This window comes from Monosiga brevicollis, genomic scaffold (genome assembly GCF_000002865.3).
Source record: "Monosiga brevicollis MX1 MONBRscaffold_8 genomic scaffold, whole genome shotgun sequence".
NCBI lineage: Eukaryota > Choanoflagellata > Craspedida > Salpingoecidae > Monosiga > Monosiga brevicollis.
The window spans coordinates 87,102-102,876 of NW_001865045.1; the positions used below are offsets into that span (position 1 = coordinate 87,102).

The following is a 15,775-nucleotide window of genomic DNA, read 5'->3' on the forward strand; positions in this document are numbered from 1 at the left end:
GGGCACTGGTCACGCCGATGGTGGCGCACTCAACGTGGTTGATCACCCTCTCGAGATTCCTCTCGTTTTATCCTTTCTTGCATCCCGGGCCTTGCTCTGCACTCGTCGTGCGTCTTGCTGACGGGACCCCCGTCTGTGTGGCAAGCTCGTGCAGCGAACGGGCAATGGTGCCACCTATCGCTCCATGCCCTGGCCTGCAATGCTAGAACAAGTTTTGTGGCGCGCCATTAGGCCTCCCCACCCCACCTTCTAGACGACCATTGATTTCTACTTTTTATCTTTCCTCCTCCTTTTTTTCCTTTTCCTCGCCGCCAGCATGGCCGCACATTCCGATGTACCGTCAGACCTGGCCGATCTGCACGATGATCTCATTGGCTGGTCCCACCTCCATTCGACCTTGGACCTCGGTCTGGATGACCCCATCCCACCCACGGATCTTCTTGCTTCCTTGGGTGCACCGCCACCCCATGCGCCTTCTCAATCCATGTCTGCCGTGGTCCGTACCTGTACCCACACACTTGCCCACCCTTCCTTTTTGCCCGTTGGCTGATCCTCGCCCTCCCTTCGTGCGCCCGCCCTTTAGCCACATCCCTTCGGTTCTGGCATCACCCCTTCTCAGGGCGGCCCAAGTGCCGAAGACGAGGCCGTTGGTGACATTATTCGAACGCTGGAAAATGCCCTCACTGCGAGCGTCGATGCCTTCCCCGCAGCCCCACTCCCCACGCCTTACGAATCCACGGCCACCTCCCCAATTTCCTCTCGCTCCCAAAGCCCCACCATGGTGCGTCACTGTTCTGGCATTCTGATGGCAAACCGCACCACTCGCGTCGCATCTGCCTTGACTGCCTCTTGATTCCTTTGCTGCTCTTGTATGCGCATGCCCTGCCATCGCCTCATTCTTTTTCATTTGCGCACATGTCCCACCAGTTTCTCAATATATTAAAGGACGATGACTACCTACTCCGCAAAATCGAGAGCGAACCCGCTCGGGTATGCCCCTCTCCAACTCTGCCCATTGTTGCTCGGCGTGTCCCAATCGGTTCAGCACACAATTTTGCCTCCCACTGACGCTCCTGCTGCTCTTCTTCCCCTTTATTATTAATTATTCTTTTTTCGATATCCAGAAACGGCGGGCGTTTGACATGCGGCGTGATGAAAAAGCTCTGTTTGACTCACTGGCCGCCATTGCCGAGAGTCCCCTCGAAGATGCTTCCGCAAGCTTGCATCATCCCAACCCCGCCACCGAAGCGCCCTTCGCCTCCGCCGTGAGCGTGGCTGAGACGTTTGCCGATGATGCTAATCTGGCAGACACGGGTCGCAGCCGGCCTCGCAAGCCGGCCCGGCGACATGTGCGCTCCCTCTCGACACTCGGAACCAGTGTTTCTGCTGCCACCCAACCAGCAACTCCCTTGGGCTCGCCAAACCAGGCAACCCAACGCCGGCGAAGCTCAGCTACCGGCATGAAACGCAGCAAGTCCTGCGGAAACCTTTCGGCTTCGAATAGCCAAGATAGTAGCACTTCTAAGCGCGAGCTCCACAACAACAGCGAGCGCCAACGTCGCTTGGTTCGTATTCGCTTTGCTTTGTGCATGGGTAATGGCGATGACATGGCCGCACGAGCCGCGGGATGAATATTGCCATGATACCCACCATTGATATCGTGGTTGATGCTTCTAACCCATCACCGTGCGTGGACCTGCGCAGGCCCTGAAAAATAGTCTGGAAGACCTGCGACGGTTGGTACCCAGCGTAGCCGAGGAGGAAAAGGCTCACACAGGTCGCATCTTACAAGAGGCCGTAGAGTACATCCAACAGCTGCAAGCCACGGACAAGGAGCTGGTGGCTGGATTAGAAGCACTACGCTCTCAGAACCAAGCTCTTGCGAACAATGCGGGCATTGCAACCCAAGATCCTATTCCGCTAAATGCATCTTCAAACACCACTGCCACAACCGCCGCGCCAACGACCACCAACCTGGGCGGTCCAGCGCAGGCGCACACAAATGATGGCACGGCCTTTCTGCACTTTGATCAAACAATGGGCCTCCACGAGCAGACTTCCCTGACCGCATCATCTGTTGGCCTGCTACCCCACGAACACGAGCCTCACAGCTCCGCCACATTGCCACAAAGCCTAGGCTCCATCGAATCCCACGATGAGCACTTTGTGCCCTTTAGCCATGGCGTCGATGATCTGACTGAAATGTTCCTGGCGTACGATTAGCCCGTGGGCGACGGCTTGCGCACGACCTGTTCTGATTTGAGATGTGCGGCGTATAATGACCTCACCCTGCTAGATTCGGGTGCCAAGCCCACCTTCCTGAGTGTCTCGATTTTGTTCCCGTCCTTTTTTTCTTTGTTCGTTCTTGGCACTGTTATTATGCTCTTTTCGCCGTGTGCTCGCTCCCAAGCTGGGGGCGTTTTGCCTTGAGTCGAGCCACCCGTCTGTGTTTCTTCAAATTGTCTTGGTGCGCTTTTGCCGAAAGGCTTCTCTTGACGGCGAGTCTGTCAACTTTTCCTTTTCCCTCTCCCTCTCCCTCGCTTTCCTCTTCCCTCTTTCTCCCTCTTTCTTATGTCTAGGGTTGCTGAGCGCCAGAGCTCTTTGTGTAAAAACCTCGTTGTTCTCGTTGCGACGTGAATTGAACCAGTATTCCAATTCAGTTTTCCATAACAATAAACTCAAACAGCATCGCACGAATCATGCATCCGAACGATAATGGTCAAGAGGGGGGGGGGTGGGGGGAAGGCTTGCAACAGAAAATATCAAGGGCGAATGAAGTGACCACGTGCCAACAGCAGGGCCGACTACGAGCGACGGGCATTGACGAAAAATGTGTAGCGCATCTGCACGAATGACAAGAGCGATGGTGAGCAAGGTGAAAGGCACAAGGCTAGTAGCGCCAAAAAATAGGTGGCCAGCGAAAGATATACCGAGATGTCGCGCTCGACGGTGTGGTCACTCGACACCAAATCGCAGTCCTCGGCCAGATTGACACAGTTGGGGCCCGGAATGCGGTTCATGGGGCCATACTGCAAGATTGCACAAGCGTCAGAGCGGCGGGTATCAGGCGAGGCAAGCTGCAGGACAGACGCACACACCTTGTTGTACAATCGGCAGTAACCAATGATCGGCGCCATTTCAAATCTAACGGCAGTGGCGGAAACAAGGTCAAGCAGAATCAAATTTCCACATACGAGTGTACATGCAACACAACGTACCGAGCACACCATTCACGGCACTCGTGTTGGCCACCAATGCCGGCGTAGGTATGACAACCGTCGTTGGCCGTGTGCGGACCGGGCACGCCATTGAGGTTACGGTTAGTCGCCAAGCGGAAGCGGTTGACGTTAGCTGCACCCCAGCCGTTTACACGCGCCTGCAGAGCGTCGTTGTAGTGCAGGAAAAGATCGCCAGACTCCTGATTAGCGTTGCCGTTGGTCATGATGAGAAAGCTGCTGGCACTGACGGCTGAGGAGGCCCCCGTGTCCTTGTCCGCAAAGACGACGTTATCGGCGCCCACCATCAAATCGCGCACGGTCATGGATCGAAAGCCCTCGCGCACCGTGTACACGGCCGTACCACGCCAGACGCCGTTGCTATGTGCAACAAGCTTAACGCGTGCACCCAGGGGTGTGTCAGTATAGGCAGCCGTGCGGGCATCGCCGGAGGTAGAGAGATAGTTATTTTTGTTGATGCCGCCTTGGATGATGGTCGAGGTGCTCTCCCAAAAGTCAGTGTCCACAAAGTCGCGGACCTGACCGTCATGAGAGTCAAGATGAAAGGCTACAATGTCAACGGGCTCTAGATCAAAGCTGAAGGTGCGATGCGCCATCAGTTCGTGCGAGTCGGTGACATTGACAGTGAACTCGGCATGCAACGTGCCCAAAAGCTGATTGGGGAGGAGCGACACGCGCAGCTTGCGAATGCCGCCCGAGCCTGGGAGCGTGCAATGAACGTACAACAACAGCATGTCAGTGGGGCAGCGAGAGGTCATGGGTCACGACGGTCCCGAGCGCATTACCCAGCAAAACCAGCCTGGCTTTGGATGTCATGTGTGCAAATGCATCTCTCCCGCCCCCTTCTTCGCGACGCCCAGAAGATGCGGATGGCCGTACCGGTCAGGGTAACCTGAGATTGTGTGATGTCGCCGGTAACCTCAAAGGCAAACGTGAGGCTATCCAACGGCCCATCGTCAGTGGCAAACAGATCAATCTCGACCACGCTGGTGTCATATGTTGACTGCAGGGTATCAGCATCAATGACCACGTCGGCAATGGGGCTGAGGACGGGGCCTTCAATCTCAAAGCGCATTTGAATTGGATTGCGGCGGGGCCACGCAACGCCGCCCTCCGTGACATAGATGTTGGTCACAAAGTTGTTGGAGGGCGTGTTCGCAACGGTGTAAGATGGGGTATTGCAGTCAAAGCGTACCACCTGACCCATGCCGCCATTATTGGCGTCCGAGGCCGTGGCGCTTGTGATGATGCGATTCTGGTTCGGGTCTTCAAAGACGCAGGCATAAACGCCTTCCGCCCCAAGAAAGAAGGTGCCCCGACCATAAATTGAGATGGGGTGGGGCTTGCCCGCGGAGCAGGTGGTGCTATACGAGCATTCGGCAGAAAAGTTGGCAAAGATGCCAAGGAGAAAGCTGCCGTTGTCTGCGGGCACGGACGGGGTCTGGCAGTCTGGGCTGCCGCTGCTGCTGTTGGCAGCAGCGGTGAGCTCAGCAACTTGGGCTTGCAACAGAGCGATGGTGCTGAGCATGGTCTGCGATTCCAGCTGGCATTGCAAGGCCTGTTGGGCATAACTGTCATTGACGGCGCTGAATGCACTTAGGATGGCAGTGGTCACGTCGTCGCGCTTGGTGGCATCGCAGGTCACATCGCGTTGGAGGCGTTCGAGAGTGCCATTGGTGGCAAGAAGATCGCGCTGCTGTTGGGCCAGGGTCGCGTTTGTTGTGCGATGAGCCTGATCAGCCGCGGCAGCGGCGGACTCGACCGTGGACCCCAAGAGGGTCAGACCGTCGGCCAAGTCGCGGTCGGCTGCTGTCAGGTTGACTTGGAGATCCGCCACAGTGCCTTGCAGAGCAGAAACGTTGGCCTGAGCACCCTCAAGTTCTGCAGCCAAGGGGGGCAATTGGGCATCAAGATCGGCCTGAGTCACGACGGCAGACGCAGGTGCTTCACCCTTGCGCACGGTGACCTGAGGGCCGAAAACAAAGCGAGGGGTGGGGGTCAGGCGAATGCATGAGCGCCCCAGAGGCCATGCCGTTTGCCATGTCCAAGAGATTGCGACGCGGCCCGCACCTGTTTGTTGCCGTCCAAGTTGATGTTGAGATTGCCATTGACCACGTCCAGCACTGGCTCGGCCTGCGCGGCCGCCAGCCGGAAAACCACGGCACAAAGAGCCGTGATCAACAAGGTTGACCGGTACCCCGATCCCTTCATCATGACGTCTCTTGCACCCGTTCCGGTGTCAAGTCCTATCTGCCTGCGTGTGCCCGCGTGTCCCCGTGCAGTGTGAAGGAAGGACGTGCTGAACAAGCAGGCGGAGCAGCAGCAGCAGGAGGAGGAGGGCAGTCACCACTCACGATGTGTGACAACAATGAAAAAAGAATCAAAAGGACCAAATCAAGAACAAAAGATATTATTTGATGCAACAATAGGCTCACACACCACACACTGATACAACACACACACACCACGTAATAACAGCACACACACCGAAATGTTGTACATGTAGTCTCGGAGTCTTTGTTGAATGGTGAATTTGGAGGAAGCGAGCACCGTTTGTTGTTCGATTAATGAAATTGCATGAAAATAAAGAAAAATCATGCAAGGATGGCCACATCCAGTCGTGCTCAGCACAAGCCATGACCGTACAACTTTTCAAGCCTTTAAACCCAAGCACAGCAAGGTCGGCCTGCCACTAAAATGACGCACGTGTCGCCGAAAATGCTCTCCAGCTTTCGACATGCCAGATGTCCGGAGAAACATGAAAAACTCAAAAAAGAAAAGAACATGTCGCACGGCGACCAAGTTCGACACCACACCCCGTGTCTAAGCATGAGGGAAGCACTGCGAGTATGCACGCGCCGTAACCTCATACACCACGTCGGGTTGAAGCAAGTCCTTGACGTGATGCTCTTGAGAATCCTCATACGTGTAGACAATACTTGTCTCAAAGATGGGGCAGTGTCGGGTCGCCAAAGCCTCGATACAATTGCGCACGCGCGCAATGCGCAGACGCATGTCGCGGTCTGGGCCCATGGCATCGGCACTGGCATCGCGACGAGTTGTGTCTTCCTCCAAGCGGGGGCCAATCCAGATGAAGCCATTGGTACCGAGCACAACCGCCACACCACACGGCAAGACGTGCATGTGGTGCTTGGATCGTCGGATCAAGGCCGGTGAAACAGCCACAAAAGCCCCACCACCAAGTCGTCCATAACGGAGACTGCGCGTGTGCAGAGACAGCGTGCCATCCTCTTGGTAAATTTGCTGCACCTCGGCAGAGATGAGATCGCCCTCCTTGAAGAACTCTCGCATCATCAGCTCGTCCGACGCGCTCTTGCGACGCTACACATGAGAAAACAGGCCGGTGCGATGAGACTGCGTGACCGACGAGAAACAAGGCAGCAGATCAAGCGCGCAATTAAAGGGCAAGGTGCCTACCAAGACGCCGCCGGGGAGGTTCACTGAGGAAAGCTTGAGAACACCATGCAGGCGTGATTGAATATCCACCTTCCACCGTCGTTGCGAGACCTCAACGATACGCCCAACAACGACATCACCCACTTCACCAACATAACTAAACCCACAAAGTACCAGTCGTGAGACCTTTTATAGTTCAGTCAAACGATAGCGCAATGGGATCGTTGCTTGAAAGACGAGGGCAAGGCTCAAAATGCTTACCGTGTGCGTGCGGGACGAACGCTGACGACCTTGTTCACATGTTCTACAACCCCAGCAACCGAGGCATAGAGTACTTCATCCTCGAGGAAAGTACCGTGACCTCTGCCAAAGGCACACCACACCATTCAAAGTGGATGACAAAGTGAGTATTTGCAAACATTAGACGTGCAGTTGACTTCACGTGGTTTGTCAAGAGGGTGTAAAAAAAAGGCATGTGCATTCGCGAAAAGCCCGGACGTCAAAAGACGGCGAGTTTGGATACGAAGGCCTGCTTTGCTATACCATAGCTCCGTTTGCTTCGCGCGTTGAGACAACAGACGCACGTAGCAAAAGCGTAGACCGTAGTCTACACTATGGATAAAAATTTGTGTTTCGTCTTGTATAAAATATTTTGCCTGCCCTCTCTTTTCATCGCCATACACAAGAGAATATAAAACGACTCACCGCATGAACCCAGTTTCCGATGTGATGGTTGCGCCTGGCACCACAATGTTGAGGGCCAAGCCCGGTGGTGGCCCATCTTCTCCGCGCCCGCGCTCTGCACAACAATTCACAACGGACCAGAATGAGACTCGTGTCCGTCCAAGAAGACCTCAAGCCCGACAGCAATAACTTACCGCTTGCGAGCGTGGCAATCACCTCGGCCATGGTGTCTGCTGAATCCTTGCGGTCACGGTCACCGTCACAGTCGAGGCCACGGCCACGGGCCCTGACGCCGTCACGAGTACCAGCTTGTCAAGAGCGGTCAAGTGCAGGAAAATGATCAGTCGACAGTCACTGAAGCCATTAAGTCACTAAGCCGCTAAGCCACTGAAGCCACTGAAGCCACAAAGCTATTAAGAGTGTGGCCGCGTGGTAACCCACGCGTTGGGGTTGTTGAATGATGATTTTCGACAAGAGGGGGGTCTATTTACAGGGACAGGTTCCGTTCTGACCCCTTTTTAGAATTGTCAGAAGAAACTTTTGGATGTCCGCAAAAGTCGATTGGCAGCGACCGATGCATAAGAAACGATGGTCAAAATACAAACTAACAGACCAGGACGGAATAAAAAGAGAAAGCAAGTTAAGACATGGGCAATTTTAGATCCGCATATTAGCTTCATCAGGATCGGAGCATTCCGAAGAGACTACCACTTGTGAGCAGCCTGCTCAGGGGTAGCTTTATATTCTGCAAAGACTTAGGGCAAAGCCGGACGGGTGCGGTTGTTGTTCATCCAGAGGTTGAGGACGCTCTGGTCGTAGTAGTACGGGTAAACGTCCATGTACAAGTTGCCCAGCGACTAGTCATAGAGAAGCATAAAGCCGGTGAGAGCATGTGAAAGGTGGTGTGGCCAAACCAAAATGGACGCTCGGTGTAGGCGGCATGCGCATCGCCAATGACAGGCAGCAGCTTACATTGACGTTGTTGCCCGTGGAGATCCAAGTGGCATCAGCAAACTGATTGGTGGCGATGCCAAAGCCCTCGGCATAGTTGCAAACTGTGCCAAAGTCACAAGTACGAAAGAAGAGAAAAAAAGTCAGCAGGAGAAGCAGTCCGATAGCCAACTGGCACAACCAAGCAATACGAAAGGAAAGCAGAGATTGAGCCGCGCACGAGCACACATACTGCAGCGAACGATGGGGGGCGAGGCCACGATGCCAGCATAGACGGCATAGTCCTGGCCACCAGCCGTAACGAAGGCGTTGCCAGTGACCATGATATCACTGCACGTGTTGTCAGTGGAGATGCCATTGGCCAAGTGGTTGACTGGGGTATTTGAGTCGCTGCTTGAGCCGGGATGACGGAAGGTGTTGCCGGTGATGACGACGCTGGTTGCACCCTCGATCAGCTTGACCATGGTCTCAAACGAGCGGGCAAAGTTGTTGCCAGTGATGGCAGTACCCACCACTTCCTATCCCAAGCATGTCCCAGACCGTGGGGGCAGATTAAGAATCCCAAGCGTGGTCAGTGCTGCCTGGGTGAGCGCCGTGGAATGCGACACCTACCCGGATGATGAGGCAGCTGTTGTGCTGCTGCAAAAAGTTGTTGTGGGAGATGACAGCGCCGTTGCAGCGGAAGAGGTCACAGCCGCTTTGAAGCTGACGGATAAAACGGTTGCCCGTAATCTTGAACAACTCCACCGGGAAGTTAGCGCCCTCGATGACCTGAAGCTCCACCTTGATACCATAGTTGCCGCGTAGAAACTGCGTGTGATAAATCGAGCACCGGTATTCAGTTCACACCCTTTTGCCTCACGAGAGAAAAAGCATGGCTCGAATCTCAGAAAAAAAAAGATGGGGGGGGGGGAGAGGGAAGCCGGGGGCATGACCATGTGTGGAGTATAACAGACCTGGCAGTTGTTAATGTGGTAGCCAGACACTTGCATGAGCGGGGAAAACTCGTCCGGGTTGGGGGTGAGGGTAAAGATGTTGACGACAACGCCGCGTGCACAGCCCTCAAAATGGCACTTGTCAATCAAAACGGCATCGCAGAAGCGATTGACGAGAATGCCATTGAAAGCTGGATCGGAGATGCGAGCACCGTTGAACGTGCAGGAGATAATCTTGATGGTACGGAAGACCATGTCCCAGGAAGAGACCAAGGAACAAGCAAGCCGACAGAGGACCACACATGGACGCACACGCACACCAGCACGCAGAGAAGATGGAGAATGAGGATCGGGTAAGGGTACAGTCAAGCACGACATCAAGCGGGTCAAGTCACACACACCTCGACATCGGCACACCCAAGGAAGCGAACGAGGGCCATCTCGGGGGGGGCTCGGTTCGTGTCCGGGTCAACGGGATCAGGGACGAGGCCTTGCTCAAACACGAGGGGATCGGCTACAAAGGTGATGTTCTCGAGCTTGACATCGTAAATTTGATTGCCTTCAAAGAAGGTGTTGTCGGGTTCAGAGGCGTAGAAGAAGACGGAACGGCGATCGACTCCACGAATGGTGAGGCGGCTGACAAGATCGATGGTGCCGTTGAGCTCATAAACGCCTGGCAGCACGGTCAGGGTAGCGCCACGGCCTGTGGGCTTGAGGTTGTTGACGATGAGCTGTGTGATGCAGTTGTTGAGGTCGGTGTCCGTGATGATGTCCGGACCCAAGAAGGCGGGGGTATAGGGGGCAAGGGCCACGTCCGAGTAGCCTTTGCTCTTGATCGCGTATTCGACGGGACCACCCGGGTGACTGAATTTCATGAGGACATACTCGCGGGGGACAATGTCCTCGATGGCAGTCTGCAAAGACAGGGCCGTTTGCAGTGGAACTAGAGACGGTGCCCAGCAGAAGAGCGCAGCGTGAGCCAAAACAAGGAGCAAAGGAGGGCCAGGTGGTTGGAGTGGGCAAAGACAGATGAGTTTGGGGCAGGCCGTTGTTGGATGACGCACTGATATTGCTGGGTGGCGCCGGGGGGATAAACTTGAGGATTCCGGGCCCGTCGCAGTCCCTGGGATTCTTGGAGTGCTTCGGGTGCTTGGACTCTTCGGGACGGTCGGCACCAGGGGCAGAGGTGGCCTCTTGATCGGCCTTGCTGCGTTTGGCAGGGGCAGCCATCTTTTGCGATCCAAGATCGAGGGGGAGAGTTGGGGCAAGGAAGAAGAAGGGTGGGATGGGGTTGGCAAAAGTCACTCTTGAAGGCTCAGTGGAACAAGGTCGGAAAATGCGACTGAAACCGATTGCGGGGTGTGCACTCGCGGTGCTGCTTGATTGATTTGATTGACTGCACGGCTATTTGTGACGGCTGCGATCGGGTGGGGGCGGGAATGGGTGGATGCGTATTTGTTTGGTGGTGTTGTTGGTGCTGCTGCTTCCCGACAGGAAAGTTTGTCCAGTGTTGCATGAGGCGCGCGCTGATGCACCGCAGAGTGCGGTTCCAACAGGGCACTTGACGGGTGCGCGCGCCAAAAACATCATCAGGCACAACAAGGACCGAACCTGTGGTGCGTGCCTGAAGAAGATGCTGTTGTGGTTGCCTAGTGGGTGGATGGGATCTCACCTGTCCAGAGCTCGGATAGAACAGGTCGCGATGACGACTTTCTGTATGGTCCAACGATACAAGATTGGCCCAGAGAATTTTTTTTTTTTCTTTCTCGCTCTCTCTCTCTCTCTCTCTCTCTCTCTCTCTCTCTCTCTCTCTCTCTCTCTCTCTCTCTCTCTCTCTCTCTCTCTCTCTCTCTCTCTCTCTCTCTCTCTCAGGCTCTCTCCAAGAACAATCTCCGTTGGCAGCGGGTTGTGCGTGTCGTCTGTGTTGGTGATGACATTGTGTTATTTTGAAGAGGTATCCACTCCATATCTGAGCGACGTGTGGGCTTCTGGTGGGATGAGTGAGTCTTATTATGGGCTCGTTATGCAGGCTCATGGCGTGGGGTCGGCTTTGTGCGTTGACAGATCGCTGATTTTGACGGTGTGATGATGACCTTAGAATGCACGAAGCACAACAACGAGGGGCGGCAGGGTGCCAAGATGCGCATGTTCCAGGCCTGGTGGTGCCGGATTGGCTGGCATTGTTGTGGCCTTTTCGTCCTGTCCAGCGCCCTGATACACGGTCCGTTGTGGCGACGAGATGGCGCGGCGTTCATTTTCATAGCAGACGGCTGGGACCAACCGACCAAGGAAGCTGGCGTCAGAATCAAAAGTCATGACGTACTGACCTCGCGCTTCGGCCGGCACCTTTACGCGATCCTGCCGGTTGGGCCAGACCAGCGAAACATAGCTTCATCGTCGATACCGCTTGACGTTTGCGTTGCGTCGGCGGGCGGAATCTCTTACTGTGTTTGTTGGAGTAGCTGTTTGTCGTTAAGGGCCCAAGCTCGAGTTGCAGCAGCCGCTCCTGGCTCGGTCGAAGTCCAGGGTGGCGAATTTCATTGTTGTGACAAGCCATGATGCTTTCGCTACCCCGTCTTTAGTCGCGTCATACCGGAAAATTTTTGTTTTTCTGACAAATACTTTCTGACAAATACCATGCATTTCATCTGACATTATGTTTTGTCTGACACCCAATTCTAGCTAGCGTTTGGCAAGTTACGCACTGTATCTCTCGTAGTAGTTGTACTTTTCTTCTCTCTTTCTCAAACCGACCAAACCAATTCATTTCTCTCTCTCTCTCTCTCTCTCTCTCTCTTCTCAAACCAATTCATCTCTCTCTCTCTCTCTCTCTCTTTTTTTTGATGTTTTTGTGCAGTTTCCCTCTCTCTCTCTCTCTCTCTCTCTCTCTCTCTCTCTCTCTCTCTCTCTCACTCTCACTCTTCTTCGACGGCAGCGCCACTGGAACGATCGTTCAGGCAAGGGGCTCGGGGAGAGGTGCATACCGTACAGCAACGTCAGAAGCAGCATCATGGCTGAAGACGCGACATTGAGAATGCTACAGCGGTTCGACGCAGCGGTGGAGCGTGTGCTGATCAAAGTTCCTGGCGCGTCAGTCTTTCCCTTCAACGACGCCCGGGATGGCTGGGTTGGTGCCTCTCACACGTTGCGCCCGCTCCTCCTCCTGCCCTTCAGGCTTTGCGTACTCACCTCACCTCGCATCCTTCGCCATGCGGACCACTTAGGACCACCCGTTTTGCAACGGTGCCACGTTTCTCTGCGCTCGGTATGCTGACTGCACGACCATCGTTTGCCGGTCAAGCCAAGGGCGGGCTTGCGTCGTCACGGGCTCATCAACATTTGGATTGCCTCTTTCTATTTTTTTGCAGATCTGGGGGTCGCCCACCGATTCTGATTGTGTTAAGCAACTCGGACCAGCATGATTTCGTCTTACCCATCGACGACCAGCTGTCTTGGCAACCCGAACTTGCACAAAACTTCCTCATCTTTAGCAGCAGCGCCACAGGTCTGTTTGCAGCGCAACGCCCGGTTTGTCCCATCCGAGTGCCGGTCCCTGTGCTTTTGGACATGAGGACTAACACGTTAGAGCTCGGGTCCTCTCTGCCACAGATAAAACACACGGCCTGTGGTCCTCAGACACCAGTGCCATGACACAGCTCCTGGACATCCTGGGCAGGTAGGTTTTGCTTGCAGGCTTGTCGGCTCGTGACCCCGCGTTCTGCATCAAGCAGCTGGCATCAGCTGGCACCAGCCGGCAATCCCACCTCGGCCGTTGATCCGGTATGCTCCACTATAGCTATGGAGGTGATGAAGCCGTCTTGAATCTGGCCAACAGCTTTGGCACACCAGCTACCCCTGCTCGATCCGCCAACGGCGGCAATCCCCTTCCTACGGCGAGCGGCGGCCAGACTGACATCATGACCCGGTATGCGGCCTGTAGCCCACTCGCTGTGGTTTGACCCCTCATTGTCAGGAGTCCCTGCTCCCCTAACATGGCGAGACCCGTCGAACCCCAACGCCTTGCCGATGCAACCAATAGTTTAATTCGAGGCATCATTCGTGGACAGTCGCAAAAGGGCCGGGCCAGCTTGTTAACGCAAGACGAGCTCAAAGGCATTATTCAGCAAACCCTGAACGATGTAAGAGCAGCACACAGCCCCAAAGCATCACACAGCCCCAAGGCACCTAGACCCAGATTGCGCGATTGCCCCATGTTTAACTCATTCCGCTATCCCGCCCTGGTCTCTTAGAATGAGAAACTTTGCTCCCTGATTCATCAGCAATATGTGCGCGAATTTCAACAAATCCCAAAGGCTTGATTAAGCTGCGGTCTGTCGCGTCTCTTCCCATCCTTGTTGCCATTGCCACGTCCTTGACTGTTGAACAGTTGTAGTCTCTTGCGAGTAAGACTTTTGTGTAGGGCGCTTTTTTTTTTTTTTTCCTTCTCTGTACAATTGATAGGTTAAAGAGAATATTCAAGGCACACAGCATTCATCACCACATCCTCGCGCCCACACGCGCAACACAGCTAAAACCTGCCAGTCCAAACTCATGAAGCGCAGGTTCTTTTCGACGAAAAAATTCAGCAAGACACACGGCAAATTTACGCCGTCTGATCCTCGTCGTAGTCGATGGGAGCCCGCGGAGGCCACACGGGCAGTCGATGGCTCTGGCGCGACTTGCGAGCTCGTGACAGCCGACAATCAGGATCAACGTTTTTAAGGCAATAGTGGTGAATATTGATCTGGCATCGCTTGCAGCGCAACCCCTGTCGAGAAAGGCGCGGATGAGAAAGGAGGAGGAGAAGGCCCATAAGAAGCGCATTACACCGCACATGGCGCAACACTTGGAGACGCAGGCCCATCCTCGCCGACGTACCTGACGAGCCAGCCCAGTTAACACTTCGTTGCACTCATCACACTTGGTCTCCCGCACATAGGTCTTGGTAACAAAGTCATGCTCGCCCAGACTGTAGCAGGGCACGAACCGGCGAAAGGCACCATCTGGGGTGAGAATTGATACATGCACACAACATGACAACAACACCCACATAAAGTAAATGAAAAAAATAAAACGACACGCACTCGACTTCTGAGGGCTCTGTAGATCCGGGTCGGTCGTCTGCAGCCTGCGTCTTGGCTTGAAAGTAGACAGAGCGCCGCAAGCGTGGACTTGAGTGTGGAGAGGCCGGCTTGACCGTGACGGAGGCTGTGGACAAGGCCGATGAAACCGTGGGCGCGTTGCCAGTCTCAGCAGTCAGCATGTTGCCTTGTTTGGTACGGCGGCGACTAGAGCTGCTGCGGTTGCGGTTGCCGCTGCTGCGCGGGGAGCTCTCAGGCGGAACAGTGCCCTGCATACTGTACGGCTGATCCTCGCGAGGGTTCTGGCGCATGTATTCAAGGAGTACAAAGTGAATGTACACGTATTGCACTGGGGTCTGAACGCTCAGGCCGCGCTGGCGCCGCGTCTTGCACACGTTGCTGAGAATATCGACCACGCCGAGTTCGTCCCACTGCTGCATGCCAATGTCAATGTTGATGAAACATCCCGTACGCCCCACGCCAGCACTGCAGTGCACGACGATAGGCCCACCCTCCTCATCAGCCACATCGCGCGCCGTGTTGATGAACGGGAAGATGCCATCCGCTGTCTCAGGAACACCTGCCGTGACCCGCGTAAGACCATCGTCAGTGAAAGTTGGAGGGGTACATACCCACCACAGCTGAGGTGACCAGGAGGAAACAAACGACGAGTTGGCACGCAAACACACGCACGCACGCACGCACAAGTACACAAGGCACTTTTGCGCACTTTGCACACCATCCGATCCACAACGATGGGCAAGAGGTATCGTACCTTGATCGGGCCACGCGCGCCACCAGAGATGAGTGATTTCACGAATGTCATCGTCGCCACAGCTAATCAGAAGCTTGGAAGTGACAAATTGCGGGCAAGTGTTGGTTTCAGTCTGGAGACGAATGACGTAATCTCCGTAGACCACGCTTGTGCCGACGTCCTGGGGCCAATAGCGCTCACACTTGACGGCGTTGTTCTCTACTAGATCCGTACTCATGACAATGACGTGCGTCTTGGACTCCCAGACCATGCGCCAAAAGGCCAAAATGGTGTGTGGAAGCGGCCCCTGTGTGGCGATGTAGCGGTCCATCGCGCGGGGCCCATAACCACTGATAAAATTGGCGTTGATGTACTCGGTGCGCTCGTCATCTCCAATGCGCGGCAACAAGACCCTACAGGATAGGCAGGGTGAAGGGGATCGAGTCGGGACAAGTTGAGTTTGGGGTGGCGTTGTCATGGACAGGTTGATGCCCATGTCAGCGATTTTGGTTGGTGAAGCAGGAACAAACCGCGTGTGATTGTTGGGCAGGATGTTAAAGTAGCGATTCAAGTCTTCCGTCAAACGCGGCATGGACTCAATCGCGGGCTGCAGGTTGAGCAAAGACGCCGGATGAGTCAAAGGGAAAAGGAAGCCGGCCATTGAAGGTCACAAAAAAGGGCCAAAGACAAACCCTGTTCTCCGGAATCTGCTCAAAT

General features: G+C 54.8%; 5 protein-coding genes across 5 annotated transcripts; 2 read left to right on the forward strand and 3 right to left on the reverse strand.

The window, feature by feature from the left end:
- Positions 1 to 316: 316 nt before the first annotated feature.
- On the forward strand, positions 317 to 1,631 carry MONBRDRAFT_7595 (uncharacterized protein; the record flags this gene model as incomplete). Its single annotated transcript, XM_001745100.1, has 3 exons — positions 317 to 496; positions 620 to 781; positions 1,125 to 1,631. 3 exons carry the CDS (start codon positions 317 to 319, stop codon positions 1,629 to 1,631), a joined length of 849 nt encoding a protein of 282 aa, XP_001745152.1.
- Positions 1,632 to 6,059: 4,428 nt separating this feature from the next.
- On the reverse strand, positions 6,060 to 7,408 carry MONBRDRAFT_16757 (uncharacterized protein; the record flags this gene model as incomplete). Its single annotated transcript, XM_001745256.1, has 4 exons — positions 6,060 to 6,578; positions 6,675 to 6,810; positions 6,915 to 7,016; positions 7,359 to 7,408. Coding segments are annotated over 4 exons (807 nt in total), but the record flags the coding sequence as incomplete, so codon positions are not given.
- A 467-nt stretch (positions 7,409 to 7,875) lies between these two features.
- Positions 7,876 to 10,524, reverse strand: MONBRDRAFT_32111 (uncharacterized protein). Its single transcript, XM_001745257.1, has 7 exons — positions 10,288 to 10,524; positions 9,625 to 10,166; positions 9,245 to 9,457; positions 8,901 to 9,098; positions 8,521 to 8,806; positions 8,310 to 8,392; positions 7,876 to 8,194 (listed from the first exon to the last, which is right to left on the reverse strand). Exons 1-7 carry the CDS (start codon positions 10,451 to 10,453, stop codon positions 8,093 to 8,095), a joined length of 1,590 nt encoding a protein of 529 aa, XP_001745309.1. The 5' UTR covers positions 10,454 to 10,524; the 3' UTR covers positions 7,876 to 8,092.
- Positions 10,525 to 10,925: 401 nt separating this feature from the next.
- On the forward strand, positions 10,926 to 13,473 carry MONBRDRAFT_24790 (uncharacterized protein; the record flags this gene model as incomplete). Its single annotated transcript, XM_001745101.1, has 9 exons — positions 10,926 to 11,214; positions 11,322 to 11,444; positions 11,487 to 11,587; positions 11,946 to 12,350; positions 12,448 to 12,488; positions 12,592 to 12,728; positions 12,860 to 12,899; positions 13,020 to 13,148; positions 13,263 to 13,473. 9 exons carry the CDS (start codon positions 10,926 to 10,928, stop codon positions 13,471 to 13,473), a joined length of 1,476 nt encoding a protein of 491 aa, XP_001745153.1.
- A 1,139-nt stretch (positions 13,474 to 14,612) lies between these two features.
- MONBRDRAFT_3088 (uncharacterized protein) lies at positions 14,613 to 15,320 on the reverse strand (the record flags this gene model as incomplete). The annotated part of the gene is made up of 2 exons (XM_001745258.1): positions 14,613 to 14,884; positions 15,080 to 15,320. Coding segments are annotated over 2 exons (513 nt in total), but the record flags the coding sequence as incomplete, so codon positions are not given.
- Positions 15,321 to 15,775: the final 455 nt, after the last annotated feature.